This window comes from Myxocyprinus asiaticus, chromosome 14, assembly GCF_019703515.2.
Source record: "Myxocyprinus asiaticus isolate MX2 ecotype Aquarium Trade chromosome 14, UBuf_Myxa_2, whole genome shotgun sequence".
Lineage (NCBI taxonomy): Eukaryota > Metazoa > Chordata > Actinopteri > Cypriniformes > Catostomidae > Myxocyprinus > Myxocyprinus asiaticus.
The window spans coordinates 8384211-8408533 of NC_059357.1; the positions used below are offsets into that span (position 1 = coordinate 8384211).

The 24323-nt window shown below is 37.8% G+C and overlaps 2 protein-coding genes across 10 annotated transcripts in view; both read left to right on the forward strand.

Annotated features, from left to right (window-relative positions):
* The first annotated feature begins 1426 nt into the window (after window positions 1-1426).
* LOC127451400 (xaa-Pro aminopeptidase 3-like) lies at window positions 1427-17239 on the forward strand. Its single transcript, XM_051716089.1, has 10 exons — window positions 1427-1728; window positions 4236-4358; window positions 4630-5043; window positions 5780-5964; window positions 7375-7437; window positions 10576-10689; window positions 10868-10953; window positions 11078-11261; window positions 12052-12172; window positions 16545-17239. The coding sequence occupies exons 1-10, from the start codon at window positions 1659-1661 to the stop codon at window positions 16715-16717; spliced, it is 1533 nt and encodes a 510-aa protein (XP_051572049.1). The 5' UTR covers window positions 1427-1658; the 3' UTR covers window positions 16718-17239.
* Window positions 17240-21483: 4244 nt separating this feature from the next.
* LOC127451390 (histone acetyltransferase p300-like) overlaps window positions 21484-24323 on the forward strand; it is a 51973-nt gene continuing 49133 nt past the window's right edge. For all 9 annotated transcript variants that reach the window (XM_051716064.1, XM_051716069.1, XM_051716067.1 and 6 more), the window contains exon 1: window positions 21484-23651. In XM_051716064.1, the coding sequence (XP_051572024.1) occupies window positions 23558-23651 (94 nt within the window). In that variant the 5' untranslated portion in view covers window positions 21484-23557. The remainder of the gene's footprint in view (window positions 23652-24323) is intronic.

Below are 24323 nucleotides of genomic sequence, written 5' to 3' on the forward strand. Positions count from 1 at the left end.
ATTAATTTCTAAACAGCCCTATTTAATTCATTTCTATTTTGAGTTTATCAAATTTTATAAAAGCAAGAAAGCCAGGAAGGCTGAGTCTTCTTTTTCCAGAAAGATTTTGTGTCTAAATGTTTTGTCCCAATAAATAAATAAACATTAATTAGTCTTCAGTACATATTATCCCTTTAACTATTACCTGGGCTAAAATAATGTAACTGATATTGTTGTATCTTGTTCATTTTATGATTCACATCCAGAAACACTTTTTCATTTATTCTTGAATTTTCATTCATGTGGTTATATTATATTTATTTAGGTCAGAATGCTACTCATTTATTGACAAACATCTTATCTCAGATGTTTAGCTTTGCTTTAAATATGTATTGGGTTTTATCTATAATTATGAAGCAAGGCAATAAGTATTGTTTGTTTAATTTGCTTTGTTTGGGCAGAGTAAAGCACTGTTGTTGTGTTTTTAAACCTAAATACTCTGTTCTGGGTTTCCTTTGTAGGCTATGTTATGTTTGTAGTAATAATAAAAGTAATAGTAACGAATGTTAATATTTTATATAAACAATTGTATTATATTATCACATGTTTATAAATTATATATATATATAAAAGTATAATAATAATAATACATAATAAAATTGTTTATATAAAATATTAACATTCATATATATATATATATATATATATATATATATATATATATATATATATATATATATAATTTATAAAAGTATAATAATAATAATAATACATAATAAAATTGTTTATATAAAATATTAACATTCATATATATGACATACATATATATATATATATATATATATATGTTTATAAATTATATATATATATATATATATATATTTATATATATATATATAATTTATAAAAGTATAATAATAATAATAATAATAATACATAATAAAATTGTTTATATAAAATATTAACATTCATATATATATATGACATACATATATATATATATATATATATATATATATATATATATATATATATATATATAATTTATAAAAGTATAATAATAATAATACATATATCAGAATTAGAAGCAAGGAATTTGACTTGATGCAGAAGCTTCCAGTGCACAAACAATCCAACAAAAAGACAGAGATAATAATACAAAAAATAGAATAAATAATAAAAAATAAGTTAATAGAATATAAAGTTTATACAAAAATACACAATAAGACACAAAAATATACGTATATACAAATGCAATCTGTTATATACAGATAGTGAAAGGGAATGTAATGTGCAGAAGAGGCAGCAGAATATTTATATATATTTACATACAAATGAGGGGACCTCCGTTAAGCAGTGTCGCAGAATGTAACTGTCACAACAGAGCTGGCCAATCAGAGCGCTGGAAACCCTCCTCGATCAACCAATTGGCGTTTAGGGTCTTACATGTGGAGGATGACACTTGTCACCTTTCTCTGCGATCCTGCTTTGAACTGTATGATTAAGCAATGAATTATTTACCACAGTATGTTACCTTTAGGTTAGAACTCCGGAGCGTTTAATTATTTTGTCAATGTTTTTTTTTTTTTTTATGCACACAGTTGTGCGAATTTAATCTACCTCAAGGTAAAAGTTGTTACATCAGTTCACTTCACTAGGAATTACGTGAACTTGCAACGATGTTGCATTCCCCGACCAGTCTACTGAGATCCGCCGTTCAGTTTGTTACTCGGTCTCATTGGAGTCCAGGTAATACACAATAGTTTTCTTTCTTTTACTTCATTGCTAGGTAATTTACACAAGAATGTCAGAGTGCTTAAAAGCAACTTCTGAGATGATACTCAAACCTTTTCTGTTTTTGTTTATTAATTCATTTCTTTGTCCACAGCGTAAACCAGAATTAATTATAATGTGTTTTTCTTATTAGAAGGCCATAAAGAATAACATTTAAATAAATTACCAATCACTGTCCTGACCTTTCTGAGCTTTATGTTGGTCTCAGTCATTGAGTATCATTTCAAGTCCATTGGTTAGTTTCAATGCCTGTTATATGTCAGTATTAGAGGACGACCGATAGTGGATTTTGCTGATGCCGATAACCGATTAATTGGCCGATAGTTTTTAAAATCGATTTATAGAATGTTAAAAATGTTCTTAGTCTTAACTTACTTTGACCAGCACAGAAACAGATGCTACAAGAGTCCAAAATGAATAATATCCCAGATGCAGTTTATCGTTCAACAAAAATCACAATAATAAAGCTTGTATAAACAAGCCCAAAACACAGGAGGGACACTAATTTCGAAATGATTGGCTCTGTTACAATGCTCTATATTTAAGTATGAAGCTTTTTATAGCCTACTGTATATATTCACCAGATGAAGGGTTTGTGTGTGTGTGTGTGTGTGTGTGTGTATATATATATATATATATATATATATATATATATATATATATATATATATAGGGATGCACAGATATTAAAGTTTTTGACCGATACCGATTTTAACAAAAACCTATAGGCCAATAACGATACCAATATTTTGCAACTTACCTTGTTTTGTCATCAGATCACTGTTTTACTTAGGAATTATTATGAATGCTTTTAATGCTTTTTCACTGTTCTAGCAATAAATAATTTCCATTGGACATCGGATCTGTTGACATATGACAGGCCAACATTTTAAAGACAGCCACAGTGAAAGATAAAAAGATTTTAAAAAAATTACTAAATATGAAAACATGATGATTGGTTTGAAAAAAGGTTGTTTTTGCACTTCTGTTTTTGCAGTTTAAAATGCAGCCTTTTAAGGTTTAGTAATTGTACAAGGCCATATTCAAATTTCAGTCTTAATTCAATCAATCGTGCAGCATTAATGGATATCATTCCAATATCTCAGAAATCAAACTCTGCTGGTTTCAAAGCATTTTGGATGGTTTCCCTCATTATGTAGCCTATAGATAAGTGCCGCTTTTCACACAACAACCCGCTGTCACGTGGCATTTTTTTCAGCATTAACGTGAGAATTTCATATTACATGCTCTTAGGAGTGCCAATCCTTCTACATAATGTGTCTATTATTATTTCTGGATTGTGCATTTGAATTCAGTGTTTTTACGAAGTGTGTTACTAATTATAAATAAACCATCCGTGTTTCATATCAGTGTTTTCATGCTTATTACCGATATGCATGGTTTTAATTTAGTTAATAATTGGCTGATAAATATCAGCAGCCGATACATTGGTGCATTGCTAAATATCGGGATATCATATATATACACTCACTGCATACTTTATTAGGAACACTATGGTCCTAATAAAGTGCCTGACTTGGTCTTCTGCTGTTGTAGCCCATCTGCCTCAAGGTTCAATGTGTTGTGCAGTCTGAGATGCTTTTCTGCTCACTACAAATGTTCAGAGTGGTTATCTGAGTTACCGTAGCCTTTCTGTCAACTCAAACCAGTCTGGCCATTCTCCATTGACCTCTTTCATCAACAAGGCATTTCCGTCCACAGAACTGCAGCTCACTGGACGTTTTTTTGTTTTTGGTACCATTCTGAGTAAACTCTAGAGACTGTTGTGTGTGAAAATCCCAGGAGATCAGCAGTTACAGAAATACTCAAACCAGCCCGTCTGGCACCAACAATCATGCCATGGTAGAGATCACTGAGATCAAATTTTTTCCCCATTCTGATGGTTGATGTGAACATTAACTGAAGCTCCTGACCCGTATCTGCATGATTTTATGCATTGCACTGCACCAGATGAGCTTTAATGAGGAATAAGGTTTATTAATTACAAGAAATGATGTTGGAGATGGGGCACATTTCAACATGGTCACTTTTTTCTTTGCATGCCCCGCTTCAATTTAGAACATTTGATTATCTAATAAAAATAACAAAATATGCATTGAAGTGTGGATAAGAATAATGAAAGATGTAGTATACAGCAAATCCCAAATTTTTGGATAGTTTTTATTTCACCTCTAGTGGCCGCTTATATATTGTAAAACCAAGATTTTCTGCCTTAGAGAAACCAATAATTCCAAAAAGCAACTCTCGGCACAGATTAATCGGTAAAATCGATATATCGGTCTACCTTTAGTCAGTATTATAAGTTAAAATAATAAATGTGTAATATCAGTGTTCTAAGTTTATATATTAAATGCACTTACAACTTTATCAGAAGAAATTGAGCTGATCTCTGAGATTTTTTTTTTCCATCAGTGTGTTAAACATTTCATTCTCTTCTACAGGGTCTATATGGTGTCCATGCAGGAATGTGTTCGTGAAAACAGGTGAATGGAAAACCAAGAAAGTTCCTCAGCGATACCTGGGCCAGCCGAGCCCGTACACACACCCTCACCTCATCATATATGGTGAGAGAAACTGAGATTGGCAAGACCTTTTCTGTTTGGAGGACACATATGGTTACAGTAACTCCATTCTCCTTCTAGAGAACATTTGATTGGACAGAAGACTGAGTGCAAGATGAGTCATCAAAATGTTTGACTAAAAGCCACAAAATTTTGATTTCTTTTGGTCTTTAATGAAAGTAATGTGATAATGATCTCAATTTGAACTCAACTTGCCATTGTCTTCCTCTCAACCCTGCTGTTGTCTATTCTCTAAATCTTTTTCCTCTCACAGGTGAGGTGACCCCAGGTCTCACCCAGACAGAGTTTGAGTTGCGTCGACAGCGCTTGGCATCTCTGATCGAGATGCAGGCAGAGCAACTGACAGGTTCTGGAACCTCCTCAAACTCCTCCCACATTGTCATCATCCTATCACATCCTGTTCGCTACATGACCAATGACATCCCTTACCCGTTCCATCAGAACCAGGACTTCCTGTACCTGACAGGAATAATGGAACCAGACAGCGCGCTGGTGATGTATGGATCGGGTAAGCCAGACCAGGCTGTGTTGTTTGTCCCTCGGCGAGACCCAGCACGAGAGCTTTGGGACGGACCACGTTCGGGGAAAGATGGTGCAGCTGCCCTGACAGGTCTAGAGAGAGTTCACAGCACAGAGGAACTTGGCATAGTGTTAAAGAGCTTGAAAGGTAAAAAAAAAAAAAAAAAAAAAGCTAACTAACATACAGTATATTTATGTTGCAGACACTTTTATACAAAATGACTTAAAGGGATAGTTCACCCAAAAATGAAAATTCTCTCATCTCTCATCCCAGATGTGTTTGATTTTTGTTTTCTGCTGAACCCAAACAAAGATTTTTATGTATGGACTTACAGAGCTCAGATATCCTTCTAAAAATCTTCGTTTGTGTTCAGCAGAAGAAAGAAAGCCATACACATCTGGGATGGAATGAGGGTGAGTAAATGATGAGAGAATTTAAATTTTTGGTTAAACTTTCCCTTTAATGATTTTGTGCCCTAAAAGTTGTCATACTGTTGATAACCATAGAAAGTACATTTGAGTAATCCCTCAGTTTGATTCGTATTAATTCGTACTAATCAAGTAAATTATGAGATAATTTTTCTTTTTGGATGAACTATCCCTTTAAAAAATGCGTCCTATCGGGGTCAGGTGAACCCAAAACCAGCCTAATTATGCAGGGCTTCCTTAAAACCAACTAGTCATTCAGGCAACCCACTAGCTAGCTGTTTTTGTAAATATGTAGTTTTCAAGGTATGCATTTTATCAGTATGTGTGTCTGGGAATCAAACCCATGACATTAGTTGTTAGTGCGCTACTTGTTGAGCTTCAGGTATGTAAAAAAAACATCCTAGTGATGATGTTAATAATCTCTCTTTCTGTCTCTACATTTGACCTTCTTTTAGGCAGAACGATTTGGTATGACGGCTCTCAGCCTTGCCACCCATGGTTACATCAGACTCATGTGCGCCCCCTGTTGGAGGGAGGACCCATGACGCGGTCTCTTCGACCCCTCACTCACTCCCTCAGAGCCATTAAGAGTCCAGCAGAGGTCGCACTGATGAAGGAGGCTGGACGGATCACTGCCCAGGTAATAAACCCCTCATAACGGTAACATATACAGATGAGCCAAAACATTATGACTACCTGCCTAATATGCTGTTGGTCCTCCACGTGCTGCCAAAACAGCATCGACCCGCAGAGGCATAGACTCTACAAGACCCCTGAAGTTGTCCAGTGGTATCTGGCACCAAGACATTAGCAGCAGATCCTTCAAGTCCTATAAGTTGCGAGGTGGAGCCGCTGTGGATCAGACTTTTTGGTCCAGCACATCCCACATTTGGATTGAGATCTGGGGAATTTGAGGCCAGGGCAACACCTTGAACTCTTCATCATGTTCCTCAAACCATTCCTGAACAGTGTGTGCAGTGTGGTAGGCTGCATTATCCTGCTGAAAGAAGCCACTGCCATCAGGGAATACCATTGCCATGAAGGGGTGTACCTGGTCTGCAACGATGTTTAGGTAGGTGGCACGTGTTAAATTGGCATCCACATGAATGGCCGGACCCAGGGTTCCCAGCAGAACATTGTCCAGAACGTCACACTCCCTTCACCGGCTTGTCGTCTTCCCACAGTGCATCCTGGTGCCATCACTTCCCCAGGTAAACGGCATACACGTACATGGCCGTCCACGTGATGTATAAGAAAACGGGATTCATCGGACCAGGTGACCTTCTTCCACTGCTCCAAGGTCTAGGTCAGACACTCGCGTGCCCATTGTAGGCGCTTTCGATGGTGGACAGGGGTCATCCTGGCCACTCTGTCTGTGGCTCTGCAACCCCATACGCGGCAGGGTGCGATACACTGTGTGTTGTGACACATTCCACCCATAAGCATCATTAAAATTTTCGGTGACTTGTGCCACAGTAGACCTTCTGTAGCTTCAGACCAGACAGGATGGCTTTCGTTGCCCTCGCGCATCGATGAGCCTTGGGCTCCCAACACCCTTTCGCTGGTTTGTGGTTTGTCCCTCCTCTGACCCCACAAACCTTGCTGTTTCAGAGATGCTTTGACCCAGTTGTCTGGCCATAACAATTTGGCCCTTTGTCAAAGTCGCTCAGGACTTTACTCCTGCCCATTTCTTTTGCATTCAACATGTTAACTAATAGAACTGATTGTTCACTTACCATCTAATCTACCCAGACCCTTTGGCCTTGTTAGGAGATGATAAACATTATTTGCTTCACCTGTGAGTGGTCATAATGTTTTGGCTCATCAGTGTATACACCTCAATACTGAGTGTAAAAACAATTTCATGAACAGTAAAATAATCATGAAGAGTTCTAGTGAATTCAGCATTTTAGTTTTGCATTCAAGTCACTGTTGATACTGATTTGTGTGAAAAACAGATTTTTTTGAATGAGGGTTTTTAGGATGGGGAAGACAGCCAGGAGCTGTGCATACAAACACTGCATATATTTAGCCATGTGTTGATCTTCAGGCATTTAAGAAGACGATGGCCATGTCAAGAGGAGACATTGATGAGGCACTTCTCTATGCAAAGGTGAGCAGAGTGGCTACATGCGCACACTTACACTCACAAACGCGTTATGTGGGCTGTACTATGCTTGCTTACAAAAAACTTGATTAGTGAGTTCAACTAGCCTATCTAGATTTTGTTTCTTATATTTTTGTGGTGCTTTAATTACATATTCAGGCAGACATCGTTGGGCGAACTTTTAAAAACATGTCTTGAAAAAACCCTTTCTGATCCATTCCATTGCACTCTGTTTAGCCATTTTTGAATGGGAGAGAGTCTTATGTTAAGAAACTGGTTTGATCAAGGTGAACCAGCTTAAATATACTGGGATTTTTTTAACACAGATTAGTCAGTTAGTCATTCAGGCAACAAACCGATTATTTGATTTTGAAAATAAGTAGTTTTGCACATCCTTTATTTGGAGTTGTTCAACCTCATTAAAACAGTTGTTTCCAACCATATTTATTCTTCTGTGGAACAATCTTGAGGAAAATACCTTTTTAAAGCTGATATTAGCTCTGACATTGGTCTGTTTTGGTCTGTAAATTTGGCATTGTTTGGCTTTTGGGCAATGCAGTGATGATGAACTGTTTTGGAACTGAAACACAGAAACAGTCTCTTCACAAGCTGACTAATAGCCCTTTTCCACCAAAATGGCACTGATTCTCATGCCAAGCCTGTGCTCGGCTGGTTCTTGGCCGGGGAATCTGGAGCCGCAAACCGGCTAATTTTTCCATTGGGAACATCTATGCTCAAGACGACAGGTAACAAAATAACATTATTTTGTTTGAGCCTTGTAATGTGGCTTAACTAGCTAAGTACTATAAACCGTAACAGTAGAATTGTTTTAAACATTGGTTTAGCAGATGGTTATATTTAGATTTTTGCCATTGCATATAAAATTATGTTTACATTTGATTGACAGTTTCACTGGTTTAATTAACAGATAGCCGCGATCTTCCTAGCTAAGTGAGTAGCTGGACAAAAATCCCCTTACTGAGCAAAAACAATGCAGAGGACACCAGCGATTTGGTGTTTGTCTCGAGCGTGACTGTCGCTGAATTCAATGCCATGTTTAGTTAGATGGCTGGTCGGTGTCTGAGTACACTGTCCAAGACATCATGCTGAACCATTTTATTGCACTATCTACTGCTGCTTTTGCTTAGGTCTTTCTTCTTGTCCCTGTACTCCTTTTTACATTTTTTAAATTTGTTTATGATTTGGTCAATCATCCAAATGAAGCTGGCGTTCGTCATTTCTTGACGTATCTCCACGTAAACTCTTTTTTTTCTTTTGCTAGCACTCTAATTTATCTTGGATCGTCATAGAAGACCATATCATAAGTAGAGTGCTGGTTTACTCTGTGAAACACTGTGGAGCTCTTTTGATGTCCACTGTTTTTGTTGTTATTAAAGAGATAAGTACTACTCGCTGCAGACGGCAACTAGCCAAACTGTTGTTAACCTGGTACCTACACATTACTCCACCTTCCGCCCACTGATGTAATTGGCTCCTTCCTAAAGACCAGCAAGCTTTTGCGGCTGGTGCGGAACCAGTTTTTCTGTGGTCGAAACGTGCGGAACGGTTCAGGAATTTGCACCAGCCAAGGAACCAGCCTCTGAACCATGCCTTTGAAAAAGAAGGACAAGGGGCGGTTCTAGGTTTAATGGATATTCGTGGATTAGCCCAGACCTTTGTGGATACGTATGGGGCCAACCTTTGAAGAAATATCAGAATATAATACACTTCTACTAAAACTACCTTAAACTAAAATGTCCCATTTACTTTTGTCTCAGCCTCAGATACGCTCAAATATCAGAAGTTGCGTGCTTTTAACAATATTTACTTAAAAGGTGCTTCAAAAAAACACACTATTTTTGTCCTTTTTGGCTTTCCATAGTTTGATGTGCAATTGATACAGATTTTTCTATTCGGTTCCGATTCACAACCTCTCAATTTGATTTTGATTCAGTATCTATTCATATGGGTATATTTCAGTTATAATGCCCCTTTTGCTTACATACAAAATGAAGAAAAATTCTCTCCCAGCTAATGGTTTTAATTATACAGGGAACCTTCTAACTAGGAAACATTTTTTACTAATTATATTTTATTCGTTTTTCATCATTTGTCACATTCTTTTTTAAAAATGAAAAAAACCCATGTATTCAATCAATAAGTAAGATATTTCATATATATTTTTTGTTACATGTTTATTGTTTAATTGCATAATTAAAGTATTTACACTGATTTGTTGAACACTTGCTAAAACTGGTACTGTCTCTTGAACAAAACTGTAATTTATCAAAAGAGCATCTGTAATTGAGTGCATATTAATGAGACCGGACTCGAACGGCTTTACTTCATCTGTGCTTTGAGTGATTAGAATTAAATGTTTCTTTTCTTTGTTGTTTTTGATCATCAAAAACAGAAACTGTATTAAAAGAGACATTATCTAATGACAAATGGGTCACGTGAATCTCGTCTTTGGACATGCGGAACAGATTTTACTTTGCAGTGAAAGGATCTCGCTGCTGATCACTTCACCAATATACTACACAATTCATTTACTGGTGAGTGAAATGTAAACATTTCCAGCCAGTTGCCAAATATCTAAATTTTTAGTCGCATAGTGCAAAATTTGGTTACTAATGTGAGTGATTTCCTCTCATTGTAGTAGAGGGTTGCGTATAGAGTAAAATATTGATCTTTGGATTTAAGGATCGAGGTTGAGATTGTTCAAATGAAGATCACGATTCATCGGAAAAATCTATATTTTTACCCACACCTACTATTATTACTTCGTCTGGTGTTTTAAGTTAGTTTAGAAGACAGCAGGCTGTAAATGGGCATAAAATAGATGATTTTAAGAAACAATTGTTGCTAGATTTGCCATAGTTTGTGATGCACGCACATACATGAGGTCTGAATTGAGTCGGTATTTGGTATTATTGATGCTGTAGAAAGACCAGTATTATTAACTCTTAATAATAAATTATATTCAAATGTAGAATCAATTTGTTACCGAAGCACTGATATTTTTGACATCACAACAAGATGATAAAAACATTCCGGGCTTTACTGAAAACATTTGGGGCATAAGCCCCAGAAGCACCCATGCTGACTAATATACTGGGTCTCTTTCTTGCTCTTTTTTTATAGTTTGATTTTGAATGCCGTGCTCACGGTGCTAATTTTCTGGCATATCCTCCGGTGGTTGCCGGTGGAAACCGAGCCAACACACTTCATTACATCAACAACAATCAAATAGTGAAGGTAAAGTACCAAACACACTCATCATCACTTACTGGGAATTTTTCTTTCTTGGAGGGAGAGTCTGGAAAAGATAAACAAGGATGATATTGAGAGCTAAATGCTTATTGTTTTCTGTTTCAACTTCACACATATGTGATTTTGCGTGCATGTGTGTTTATTTATTTTCTTTCTTTCTCAGGATGGAGAAATGGTATTGTTGGATGGGGGTTGTGAATATTTTGGTTACGTCAGTGACGTCACACGCACTTGGCCTGTAAACGGAAAGTGAGTCTGCTGTTTTAAACAAAACTCTCATTGTTTCAGACATAATGTAGCTTTAATTGAATGCTATTAGTAAGTCATTAATTAGCATTCCAAGTGAATTGGCACTCAATATGCCTGTCTGCAGGTTCAGTCCTGCTCAGAGAGAGTTGTATGAGGCTGTGCTGGAAGTGCAGTTAGCTTGTCTGTCTCAATGCAATCCTGGGGTCAGTCTGGACTACATATACTCCACTATGCTCGCTCTGCTGGCCCGACAACTCAAAGAGCTGGGTATTGTCCCACAATCCACCAGTGATACAGATACATTGAAGGTACTCTGCATTTTGATTCATTACAACAAATCACTTTTTTGTACATGTGTCAGATGGATTCTTTTGGAGCGTTTCACTTTGGCTGCATCCTGTCATAAACAATTTATTTAGGTTGCTGTGTCAAACTTTAAAAAAATGGGGGGCCTGGGTAGCTCAGTGGTACAATATGTTGGCTACCACCCCTGGAGTTCACTAGTTCGCTAGTTCGAATCCCAGGGTGTGCTGAGTGACTCCAGCCAGGTCTCCTAAGCAACCAAATTGGCCCGGTTGCTAGGGAGGGTAGAGTCTCATGGGGTAACCTCCTCGCGTTCGCTATAATGTGGTTCGTTCTCGGTGGGGCGCGTGGTGAGTTGAGCGCAGATGCCACGGTGGATAGCGTGAAGCCTCCACACGTGCTATGTCTCCATGACAACGCGCTCAACAAGCCACGTGATAAGATGCGCGGGTTGACGGTCTCAGACGCGGAGGCAACTGGGATTCATCCTCCGCCACCCGGAGAGAGGCGAATCACTACGACTTAAAAAGCACATTGGGAATTGGGCATTCCAAATTGGGAGAAAAAGGAAAAAGAATTTTAAAAAACTATGAAAAAATGACTCGAGACCCATGCATTCGGAGTTGCGCTCCGTCCAGCTGTGATAATAAACGCAAGATCGCGTTCTCAGCTGTCGCTAGTGTCAAGCAAGCCTGAGTTTGGTTTGTTGTCTGTACAGAGCTGCAGAGTTAATCGCTCTGAATTAACATGTTAAATCGACAGCCCTATTTAAAACTTGTCTTTTCTCTCCCCCAGGCTGCTCGGCAGTTTTGCCCCCATCATGTGGGCCACTACCTGGGCATGGACGTTCATGACACACCTGAGCTGTCCCGTTCACAACCGCTGCAGCCTGGCATGGTGATCACTATAGAACCAGGTGGAAATCACAAACAATTATATCACTGAGCAAATACTCAGAACTGGTCTTAAAATTACTCATAGTCAGTTGTAGCTCAGCTGGCAGAGCAACATCAAGGTCATGTATACTCAGGGTTTCCACGGGTCCTTAAAAAGTCTTAAATTTACTTTTTAAAATTTAAGGCCATAAAAAGTCTTAAATATCTTAAATAAATTACAAGAAGTCTTAAATTTTGTTTGCTGAGGTCTTACATTTTGGGGCATGAATAGAGGAGACGCTTAAAACAGCAGAATCTCTCTCTCTCTCTCTCTCTCTCTCTCTCTCTCTCGTGCATCCGTCATTTAGCAGTTGACGCTTGAGTTTAGTGTGAGCACGCACAGTGAAGCGCATTTTTACTGAACTTACGATGTTACACATGTATAAACCTTCATAAACCTGTTAATCAGAAATGCAAATGGCGTTATTTTGCGTCTCTGTAAGCGAGTGATGCGCTAACACTGTCGCTTCTGTATATAGTCGACAAAGCCGTCAACATTTCAATTTGCAAGCACGCGAGGTTGGAGCGTCTTTTGACGCCTTTCAAATCTTAGCGCTTCCTTATTTTACACTATACCTTTGACAAGAATTGTAAAGCTAACAGAACTACTCAGCTGCAGAGTTACACCTGTTATATCTCTCATCTCCATCTCTATAGATCTCCATCTGACATGTACAGGTATTTTCTCTGCCATCTGAATCAGTCAATTAAAAATAATGTAATAATATACAAAACAATAATAATATAATTATATAAAATTATAATATTAATAATATACATAATATGAAAATATATTATCTATATTTAATATTTAGTATATAATCCATTTTCTATATACATCATAACTAATTATGCAGCACAGTTCTCTTTCATAATTTAATCTGTTAACATTTTCAATACATCTTGTCAACTTTAAATGGCCATTTTTGAGGTAACTGATGAGTTTTTACGTTTACTTGAGATATTTCACTCAAAAATGAAAATTGTCAACACTTACTTTACCTTCATGCTGTTGCAAACCTGTATGACTTTCTTATTTCAGTGGATATCAAAAGGAGATATTAGGGAGTTTCAGTCACCATTCACTTACATTGAATGAAAAACAAGATGCAGTGACAGTGAATAGTGACTGAGACTATACGTTTTGCTTAACATCTCCTTTTTTGTTCCATGGCAAAGAAACGTTCATTCAGACTTAAGGGTGAGCAGTGATGACAGAAATTACTTTTTTTAATGAACTACACTTTAACTACCTGTTAAAGTATTTGTTAAATAATATATTAAAAAAATATAAATGTTATTCAGCACATGCTAGACCTTATTCACAGCAGTGCCATATTAATTTTTGGCCGTGAGGGATAGATGTACAGTCTCTTCAATGGGCTGCACTGCAGTTTTAAGTGTTTTTGGATCATTCCTCAGACAAAACATTGGGAAAATATATTTTCAAGGACACTCAGTAGACAAAAAACTCCCGACAACATGAGTTGAAGAAAACCAGAGGGGATATTGGAGCTTTTTACAGATTTATACCATGCATGCCATGCAAGAGATGGTAAGTCTATCCCTCACAGCCTTGTTTCCATTCCCATTCAAAATCAAACATGGCGCATCTGTGAATAAGTTCTATAGACCAATCCTCTTGTTTACAAAAATGTCAGCGCATGCGCAGTAAATTGTGGAAGAAAGCCCGCTGACTGTTGTGTTAGATTTGACAGATTAGAGGATTAAATGAAAGTATGACACTAAACCATCATAAATACAAACATGTTCTTAGCGATACAATTACTATAATGATATGAGTTAATAACAAACATGTATCATGTTCGCTATACATTTTTGCTGCAAAGTTGTGAGTTGAAATGATCTCCTCAGTCTAGTCAGCTCTGTTGATGATCTTGAAGCCACAGCAGTCAACAAGAGCACTTGGAATCATTTTTCAACAACGTAATCCAATAAAAGTTTATTTTTTACGCATGGTTTTTGCCACCACTTCCGTGTTTGACATAAGCGGTGACATTGCCAAAGCATTGGTCTATTGCGTCATGTCTTGCTGGAAAGCAAGTGACTAAAGAGAAGGGTCACAGTATAGGCTGCATGCATTCTTAATGATTTCATTTAGAGTTTTAATGTTGTATTAACTTATTAACACATAAATGCACAATAAAATATAAAAAAACATTTCCAGAGACATCCAGGTAGTCTCAGTGGTTTTGTATTTACCAGCTAATGAATTATTTAATGTGTTTTTTTTTTTTATTATTATTATTGCAAAAGTGGTCTTAAATATTTCTTTTATTTGGCCTTAAAACGTCTTACATTTCATTCCTTCGAACCTGCAGAAACCCTGATACTTTGAATAATATATGTACCATTTTTAAAGAAAACATGAGTGAGCAGGCAAAACACATTTCTTTTATTTCTTATGGGATTCATATTCAATTGCATGTTATAACAGAATGGCACAATCATAAAACAAAAAAATGGCAAAAAAAAACAAAATGAAATGACCCCTGTTCAAAAGTCTGCATACTCTTAGTTCTTAATACTGTGTATTGCCCCATTTAGCATCAATGACAGCGTGCAGTCTTTTGCAACAGTTGTCTATGAGGCCCCAAATTCTTGCAGGTGGTTTAGCTGCCCATTCGTCTTGGCAAAATGCCTCCAGGTCATGCAAAGTCTTTGGTCGTCTTGCATGAACCGCACGTTTGAGATCTCCTCAGAGTGGCTCGATGATATTAAGGTCAGGAGACTGTGATGGCCACTCCAGAACCTTCACCTTTTTATGCTGAAACCACTGGAGGGTCAACTTGGCCTTGTGCTTAGGGTCATTGTCGTGCTGGAAAGTCCAAGAGCGTCCCATGCGCAGCTTTCGTGCAGAAGAATGTAAATTGTCTGCCAGTATTTTCTGATAACATGCTGCATTCATCTTGCCATCAGTTTTCACAAGATTCCCCATGCCTTTAGAGCTCACACACCCCCAAAACATCAGTGAGCCACCACCATGCTTCACAGTGGGGATGGTATTCTTTTCACTATAGGCCTTGTTGACCCCTCTCCAAACATAGCGCTTATTGTTGTGACCATAAAGCTCTATTTTGGTCTCGTCACTCCAAATTACAGTGTTCCAGAAGCTGTGAGGCGTGTCAAGGTGTTGTCGGGTATATTGTAACCGGGCTTTTTTGTGGCATTGGCGCAGTAAAGGCAGCTAATTTTTGTTGAAGTATCATCGTATTGTGCTCCTTGAAACAACCACACCGTCTTTTTCCAGAGCAGCCTGTATTTCTCCTGAGGTTACCTGGGGGTTTTGCTTTGTATCCCGAACAATTCTCTGGCAGTTGTGGCTGAAATCTTTCTTGGTCTACCTGACCTTGGCTTGGTATCAAGAGATCCCTGAATTTTCCCCTTCTTAATAAGTGATTGAACAGTACTGACTGGCATTTTTATATCCTTTTCCATCTTTATAAAGTTCCATTACCTTGTTATGCAGGTCTTTTGACAGTTCTTTTCTGCTCCCCATGGCTCAGTATCTAACCTGCTCAGTGCATCCACGTGAGAGCTAACAAACTCATTGACTATTTATACACAGGCACTAATTGCAATTTAAAAAGCCACAGGTGTGGGAAGTTAACATTTAATTGCCATTTAAACCTGTGTGTGTCACCTAGTGTGTCTGTAACAAGGCCAAACATTCAAGGGTATGTAAACTTTTGATCAGGGCCATTTGGGTGATTTCTGTTATCATTATGATTTAAAAAGGAGCCAAACAACTATGCGATAATAAATGGCTTCATATGATCACTATCCTTAAATAAAGGATTTTTTTGCATGATCAGTCATATTTTCACAATATTCAAAATTTCACAGTTTCTGCCAGGGTATGCAAACTTTTGAGCACAACTGTATATAAATGTAATTGTAAATGTTGAAGGAACAGACTTTCATTTATCTATCAAATTGAAGCCTTAAAGTAATTTTTTTGGGTTCAATACAAGTTAAGCTCAATCAACAGCATTTTTGGCATAATGTTGATTTCCACAAAAAAATATTTTGACTCATGATCGTGTAATGCCTTTAAATCCCTTTAAATAAATTTTTATCATGGAAGAATCATGTTTCCATCTTGTAGTTACAGTATACTTTTCAAACGGTTTGTATTTTAACATTTATTAGTTAGTGCCATTCTCTTCTGCTGTACTGTAAGTGCCTTTTTTATTTATTTTTTAATAAACAAGGGATGTCAATAATTTTTTTTATAATTTTTTTTTATGCCACAAATTCTGTCGATTAAGCTTAACTTTATTGAACCTGGAACAATCCTTTAAATTTTCATCTATTCCTCCCATCACACAGGGTTGTACATCAGTGAGGGCGACAACTCAAGTCCAGAGCGCTTCCGAGGTCTCGGAGTGCGAATCGAGGATGATGTGGTGATCCAAAATCAGGGGGGACCCCTTATCCTTTCTGCATACACCCCAAAAGCCATTGCTGCTGTAGAGCGAGCTTGTGCACAGATAGAAGACTGAAGGCATCTGGAGAGAGAACCAACAGAGCAAATCCTTCCAGAATGAGTCTCTGCTCCTCTCATAGGGTTTTCTTTAAATACCTCAGGGGGATCCAACTAAACTTGGGAGGTCTACATTTTACAGGACTTGCTCCAGTTAAGTATTAAATCTAGAGGATTAAGAGCAAGACGAGTCTGGGCAGAGTGCACCGTCTCCCTGATAGCCAGTTCACTCCTATGCCAGCAGTGAACTGGAAATTGGAGGGTCTAGTTTTGTTGGATCATGTTATGTGTTTAACCTGCACTCCTAAGATCTAAGAAACAGGTTTATAGAAGACTTTAAATAGGGTCAGACATTGGGATAAGGAGACAATGATCTAATGAACATGGTTAACAAATATGTTGTTTCACAGTTAGAAGCTTTACTTGTGCTAGAGTGTGACTTGAGTACGTTTGTCTGCTAATGTTTTTATTGTCATACATGCGGATGTTTTTTTTTTTTTTTTTTTTTTTTTTACTACTGTCAAAATAAATATCTATTTCTGGAATTTGCTATCATGTTTTATTAAAACCCTTTTTATAAACAGATTTTAATAAATCCATGACACATAAATGGAGTCTGGTGTACTGTAACAAATAACTTGAAATATTCCAGGTTCAATACAAGTTAATGGAATGTTTCACCCAAAAATTTAAATACTCATTTACTCACCCTCATGCCATCCCAGATGTGTATGACTTTCTTTCTTCTGCTGAACACAAATGAAGATTTTTAAAGAATATTTCAGCTCTGTAGGTCCATTCAATGCAAGTGAATGGTGGCCAGAACTTTGAAGCTCCAACAAGCACATAAAGGCAGCATAAAAGTAATCCATCAAACTCCAGTGGTTTAATCAATGTCTTCTGAAGCGATCCAATTGGTTTTGAGTGAGAACAGACCAAAATATATCTCCTTTTTACATCTTTATATCTTGCCATTGCAGTCTCTAGGCACGATGATGATATCAAACTAGATTACACTTCCTAGTGCTTGACACATGCACAGAGCACTAGGAAGTGTAATAAAGCTTGAAACCATGATCACCAAGAAGACCGCTGATGTCAATATGGATTTAATCACTGGAGTCACATGGGATATTTTATGCTGCATTTATGTGCTTTTTGGAGCTTCAAAGTTCTGGCCACCATTCACTTGCATTGTATGGACCTACAGAGCTGAAATATTCTTCTCAAAATCTTAATTTGTGTTCAGCAGAAGAAAGAAAGTCATACATATCTGGGATGGCATGAGGGTGAGTACATGATGAGAGAATTTTCATTTTTGGGTGAACTATTCCTTTAAGCTCACTCGACAGCATTTGTGGCATAATATTGATTACCACAAAAAATTTATTCGAATTTATTGCAAAAATCAAGGTTACAGTGAGGCACTTACAAGAACAGAGTGAGGCCAATTCTTGGAGAGTTTAATGGCAGAAATGTGAAGCTTATAATTTGATGAAAACAAATTTTTCTGTTAAACCTTGTGTATTATTTGAGCTGTAAAGTTGTTTAACCCTTAAATGCATGGGAATTTCACCAAACACATATTCAGGTCTTTTGATGATGATGCAACAAATCAGGACAACCCTAGAACAGGATTCATTACTTTCACACTGAAATGTCATAAGACGTAACTGCCTGTCAAACACATATTGAGCTACACATTACACATAAGATACATATATACTACAAACAAGTTAAATATAAGCTACACATTTTCTCAGGCACTTATTGAGTCTAAATAGATGCACAACTTACAGAATTTCAATAGCACACCCACATGACAATAGCCAAATCATACTGTTCATGTGTTACACTTGCTGTAGTTTACTTCCATGTTGCTTCTTCGTCAAATGTAAATCAAGTCAATCACTGAAACAACTGCACCACCTTGAGTACAAAATAGCATGTAAAATATGTATGTGTACACGCATATGGGATACAGATAATTCACCACTGTTGATAATACACTGTTGCACAGAAAGTCAACGTGATACAGTTTTTATTTGTATGAATATAGTAATTATTTCTCTTGTAATAAACAAAGAAATACATATCCTGTGATAGTAAACTTAAATATGAAATAATCATAAAAATATAATTTATGGAAGTGTAAAAAAACAAAAAACAAAAAAACAACAAAAAAAAAACACAACACTATTACATACCTAGGGTCTCTAATGACCCTATAAACTTTTGATACCAGAATGAGTCTCTGCTCCTCTCATAGGGTTTTCTTTAAATACCTCAGGGTGATCCAACTAAACTTGGGAGGTCTACATTTTACAGGACTTGCTCCAGTTAAGTATTACATTTTAAACTGCAATTTTTTCTTTTTGTGTGATACACTATTTATAAGAGAGAGGCTGAGTTCTGAATGGCATATTACCCATACTACTACTACTACTTCTACCATATCTATCTATGGCAGAAATAGTAAGAGTAGTATGGTAGTATGCCATTCCGAACTCAGCCAGAGATTGAGGAATACTAAAAAGGTGTGGGCACAACTCCAGTGGATGGGGTACAGGGGGTAGAATGAAGGGTCACTAAAGTCCTGAGGTATGCGTTTAAGGGTTAAATCTGCAATTTTATGGTTGTTTTAGGATTACGGCATAATGTCGTAATAGTAGCGAAGTTGTAAAATTGGCTATCACTTTACACAGGAAAAGTTAGTAAGCGATTTTACCACACTAAAATCATATTAACACACATACTGTTTTCATCTTGTGGCTATACTTTTAAACCAGTATTTTAATGTTTACGGATTGGCCCCATTCACTTTCATTGTAAGTGCCTCACTGTAACCTCGATTTTTGCTTTTTTTTTTTTTTTTTAGAAAAGAAGGGACAAGTTTAAATTAATTTTTGTGCTTATCAACATTATGCCACGAATGCTGCCAATTGATCTTAACTTGTATTTATTTTATTTTTTTTTCACATTTTAGAAAAATAATAGTAATCAAAACTATGGAATAACATAAATGGAACAATGGGAATTATGTGGTGACTAAACAAAATCCAAAATAAATCAAAACTGTGTTATATTTTAGCATCTTCTAAGTAGTCACCCTTTGCCTAGAATTTGCAGACATGTACTCTTGACATTTTCTCAACCAACTTCTTGAGGTATCACCCTGGGATGCTTTTTAAACAGTATTGAAGGAGTTCCATCTATGCTGGGCACATAGTGGCTGCTTTTCTTTATTATTTGGTCCAAGTCATCAATTTCAAAAACTTAAAAAAAAAAAAAAATTTTTATTAAATTTTAGATTTATAATGAAATTAATTAATATGTTGGCACAATTATATTTTTGTCTACAAAACTAATTTAAACATTTAAGCATACGCCTTCAGATCAAAAGATTTTTAAGATCATGAGAAACATTTCAGTCAAGTGTTTCAAAACTTTTGACCGGTAGTGTATATATATATATATATATATATATATATATATATATATATATATATATATAAAGCTGTATGGACTCAGAACACCCCCAAAATGCTGTCTATGTTGGCAACTCACTAGGTTTTGATGCCAATGATACCCAGAAATTCAGTCTAAGTAGCTCTCTAGGTCCGAAGTTTTTTATGCATATATGACGCCCAAAAAGGTAGTCTAGGTAGGCAGCTAACTAGGTTTGAGGTTTTTGAGTTCAACTGACTCAAAACTATGATTCCCAAAAATATTGTCTATGTAGGCAGCTACACTTAAAAAAGTATTTTTGCTGCTTGTTCAATTTACTTAATTAAAATAAACTAAAGCAACACAATTCTAGAACATTTTGTCACAACTTGATTTCATTGCGTTCTATCCATTTAAATTTGCAAAATAAAAGTTTACTTAATCCATTTGAGTTGGGACTACATAAACACTACTTGCGGTGTTAATGTATCATTGATGAAATGGGATTTCCATTTCCAAATGATTAATAAAATGATGTTGGGCCAACATAAGAAAATATATTATATAAACATTAGTTAATTGAGTTTGACGAACCTAATAAAGTTGAGTAAATAATACTTAAGTACATTAATTTGACCTAATCCAACTAAATTATGTTGGCTCAATGGAACTGAATTGAGTTGAACTGACTCAGAACATGCCTATGATGACCAAAAATGTTGTCTATGTAGGCAGCCAGGTTTTGAGGTTTTTGAACTGAGCAGGCCATGGCCGGGTCATTGCCCTCCTAGATTTTCCTCAAGCCCCCCCCCAACTTCTTATGCCCCCGCCCTGACTGACATGAACATCAAGGATCACTTGGCCCCCACCCCCCCAAATGTACAAGTGCCCCACCAAAGATTGCATCTTAGTACCGGGACTGGAGCTAGCACTGAATATGCTTATGATGCCTAAAAATGCTGTCTAGGTGGTTAGTTTGCTGTTTTGACATTTTTGAGCTGAGCTGACTAGGAACATACCTATGATGCCCCAAAAATGCTGTCTATGTAGGAAGCTCACTAGGTTTTGAGGCACTGCCGCTGCTTGTTCTTGCTTCTATAGCTAATGAGCCCTTGAACAAGGCACTTGACCCCCAGGTCTCTCAAAGGGGAACCCAAGTCCCTTTAAATGAGATGCCAAGTAACATTTTCCTAATCAACTGACAGTACTACTCTGTGAGCATCATTTAACTATCGACTCCATCATCAGATGATGCCGGAGCCTCTCGTACCCGCCCAGACGAGTTGCAATTCCGAAAGAGTACGGAAACGGCACTGTCCGGGAAATCCCGATCGCCATCTCTCCCTCCACCCCCCTTTACTAATGTTACTGCACCTCCAACCTTCCCTCCCCCAAGCCAGAAGAGTAGAAACAACAAGCCGCCATTTTGTTTGTGCGGAGAGAGTGAAGAGGCACGAGCGACCGAAAAAAAGCCACTCGAGCGCCGACCACTGCGACTCTGAGCGCCGCCGGCAGCGTTGCGGCTCCGTTCTTACGGAACCACACCGGAGAAAACAGACCAGACGATTAACGAAAGAAGACGGAGGGAGATTATAGATTATCCCGTGTAAAAATCAAAGAACGGACTGGTTTTCCTTTTCTTTTTTTTTAAACGAGGCGGAGAGGCGGAAGAGGGCAATACATTTAAACGAAGAGAAGCCCATCAGGGTAAAAGGGAAATAACAGCGGCAAAAACATCCTCGAGACGAAGTGGGGAAAACGGTGAAATTGCATCGCCGGTTGCCGGTGGACGACACTGAAAGTGGGGAAAATAGCAGGAACTGTGCAGGCAAAGAGAGAAATTTAAAAGGGATGAACGCGCAGGGGGGTTCACAGCATCACAAAGCCTGTGAAAGGGGTCTGAGGACCCCCAGATTTTGGGGGGTGCAGCTGGCAATATCACCCGGATCGGCAGATGCTTCAGACCCGAAATATTACTGAAGCCCACCTCGATTCGGTTTATTCCATTTTCGACTCCACTGCTGGTGGATTTGTAATGCTCTGCAAGCCTTGCTGGATCTTAATGCAGTGACACATACTTATATTTGCTCGATTTGTCTGTGCATTTCAGTACATGCATATGCATTGAGCAGAAAATCTACAACTTTACTTAATTCTCATTTTGTGCACACGCAAACTGCACGATTGCAAGAAAACATCCCCAATTGGATACACGTTCTTCTGTGCATCAGACACCCACTTTTGACTTATTTCTTTGCATTTTGCATGCACAAGCCTATCGAAAATATGGACTATACAGTGTGCGCAGTGCATAGTGGTCGTGCTCTCTTGAAGCAATGGTCAGAGATTTTCTGCAAACAGTTTTAACCCCCCCTGAGCTCGTGCACTGGACAAATTCACGCAGAAGGGCGCACGAGCCGTATTCAGATGTGAATGCACGCGTGCACGAACGCAATAAAAAAATTAACTGGTCACCTTTCACTTTGAAAGAAAAAAACAAACATTGGACACTATTGAGGAAATATGCAAATTCTTTGTGATAACCTAAATTATTAACTCGCGCTTGCAAACTCGTTTCAATCTCGTTTGTGCACATTTTCTCTCAAGTGTTTGCACCTATGTTATTTATTCTGCAAAGAGTTTGTGCACAAGACTTCTTTTGGGCTATTTCAAGGATGAAAGGATACACTAACGCTTACATGCATACGATTGCTTACATTTAAAAAGTCCTTTGCAATTGACCATTCTTCAAGTATTTATTGTTATCTACCCCATTTTCATTATTTGAGAGGAAATAAAGACATTGATGAAGGAGATTAATACATTTATGTCCATTTTAAGGAGTCTGATGGACTTTTAATCTTCCTTCCTATAAGTAAGAGTGATGCACGGTGACAATTGCACATACTATAAAGCAAAGAGAGACATACTGCTGAATCTTAGTGTTTTCTCATAAACATTGCATGAAGTCACACCGGAGAGAGTTCCTCATCGTCTCGTACACAACGCCTTAAAAAAAGCCCAACACTTCAGTTCGCCGCCGACAATGGCGGAAAAGACGGATGCAAGCAACGAGGATAAATCTCGGGAATATTGCTCAGTCGCCCAGGAGTCTACGTGAGTTTGCGGCGAGCTTGCATGACCGTCTGTCCCTCCCTTTAGCCTCCTACATTCTGAAATATAGGCTACTTTGAGGAACTGAAGCGAAGGGAAAAAAAATCGAAAAGACAGAAAGAAAGGAGGGCTGAATATCGAATCGAGAGAATTTTGTGGACGAGTCTGGCATTGCATTGCACGCATCGTTCCATGAAAAGGAAACGGGAATCCGTCCGGAGCTCGTGAACGTTTACACATCGGCTTGAGACTCCACAGGAAGGGCTATATGCTTGAACATTAACATTGGAGGAAAACTATGGCCGATAATGTGCTGGACTCCGGTCCGCCTACAGCTAAGAGGCCTAAATTGTCTTCCCCGGCTCTGTCGGTCTCCGCGAGCGATGGAAACGGTAAATAACAATGTTCACGCGCTACGGTGTGCGGCGAGTGTCGCGCCTGCGGCACACTGCCACCGTTCGCGTGCATGCATGAGACACACACACACACATTCACACATACACAAACACACACACACACACATAAACACTCGACTTGCGTTTTAGACCTTTCTTTTGTTTTTTGTTTGTTTGCATCATTGCCCGGCATTGTATTAACTTAGCAAGATAGCTAGCTGGCTAATTAGCTCCTTGTTTTCATTTGAAGTTGATGAGGTGTGTTACATTACTGATTGTGCGAGGGCATTTTGATTTGCATCGTTTTCCGGGTGTGTGTTACACAAAAACTTTTGTCTTGTTTAGTGCGTCGTTGTGAGATGTCGAGAGCTTGCCTTACAGACTGAGATTGGCGTCAAAGGTTTACGAAGTGATGCATTTTTAACTTGTCAGGAGTTGGTGCATACAAGGAAAACTCGATATGCACACGTTATAAATCACGTCGCTTTGCGGACATGGTTGAGAATGAAGTCTGGAACACTTTGATACTTTTAAGCATGCAAAATGTGTACTGGTTTAGCACTAAACAGTAGACAAACAAGTGGTCTTTATTTTGTCTCTTTAACTCCGCTACCTATCTGTCTTTAGTGGCTAGTAAGCAGAATATGGTGATATTGCTACATTAATTAA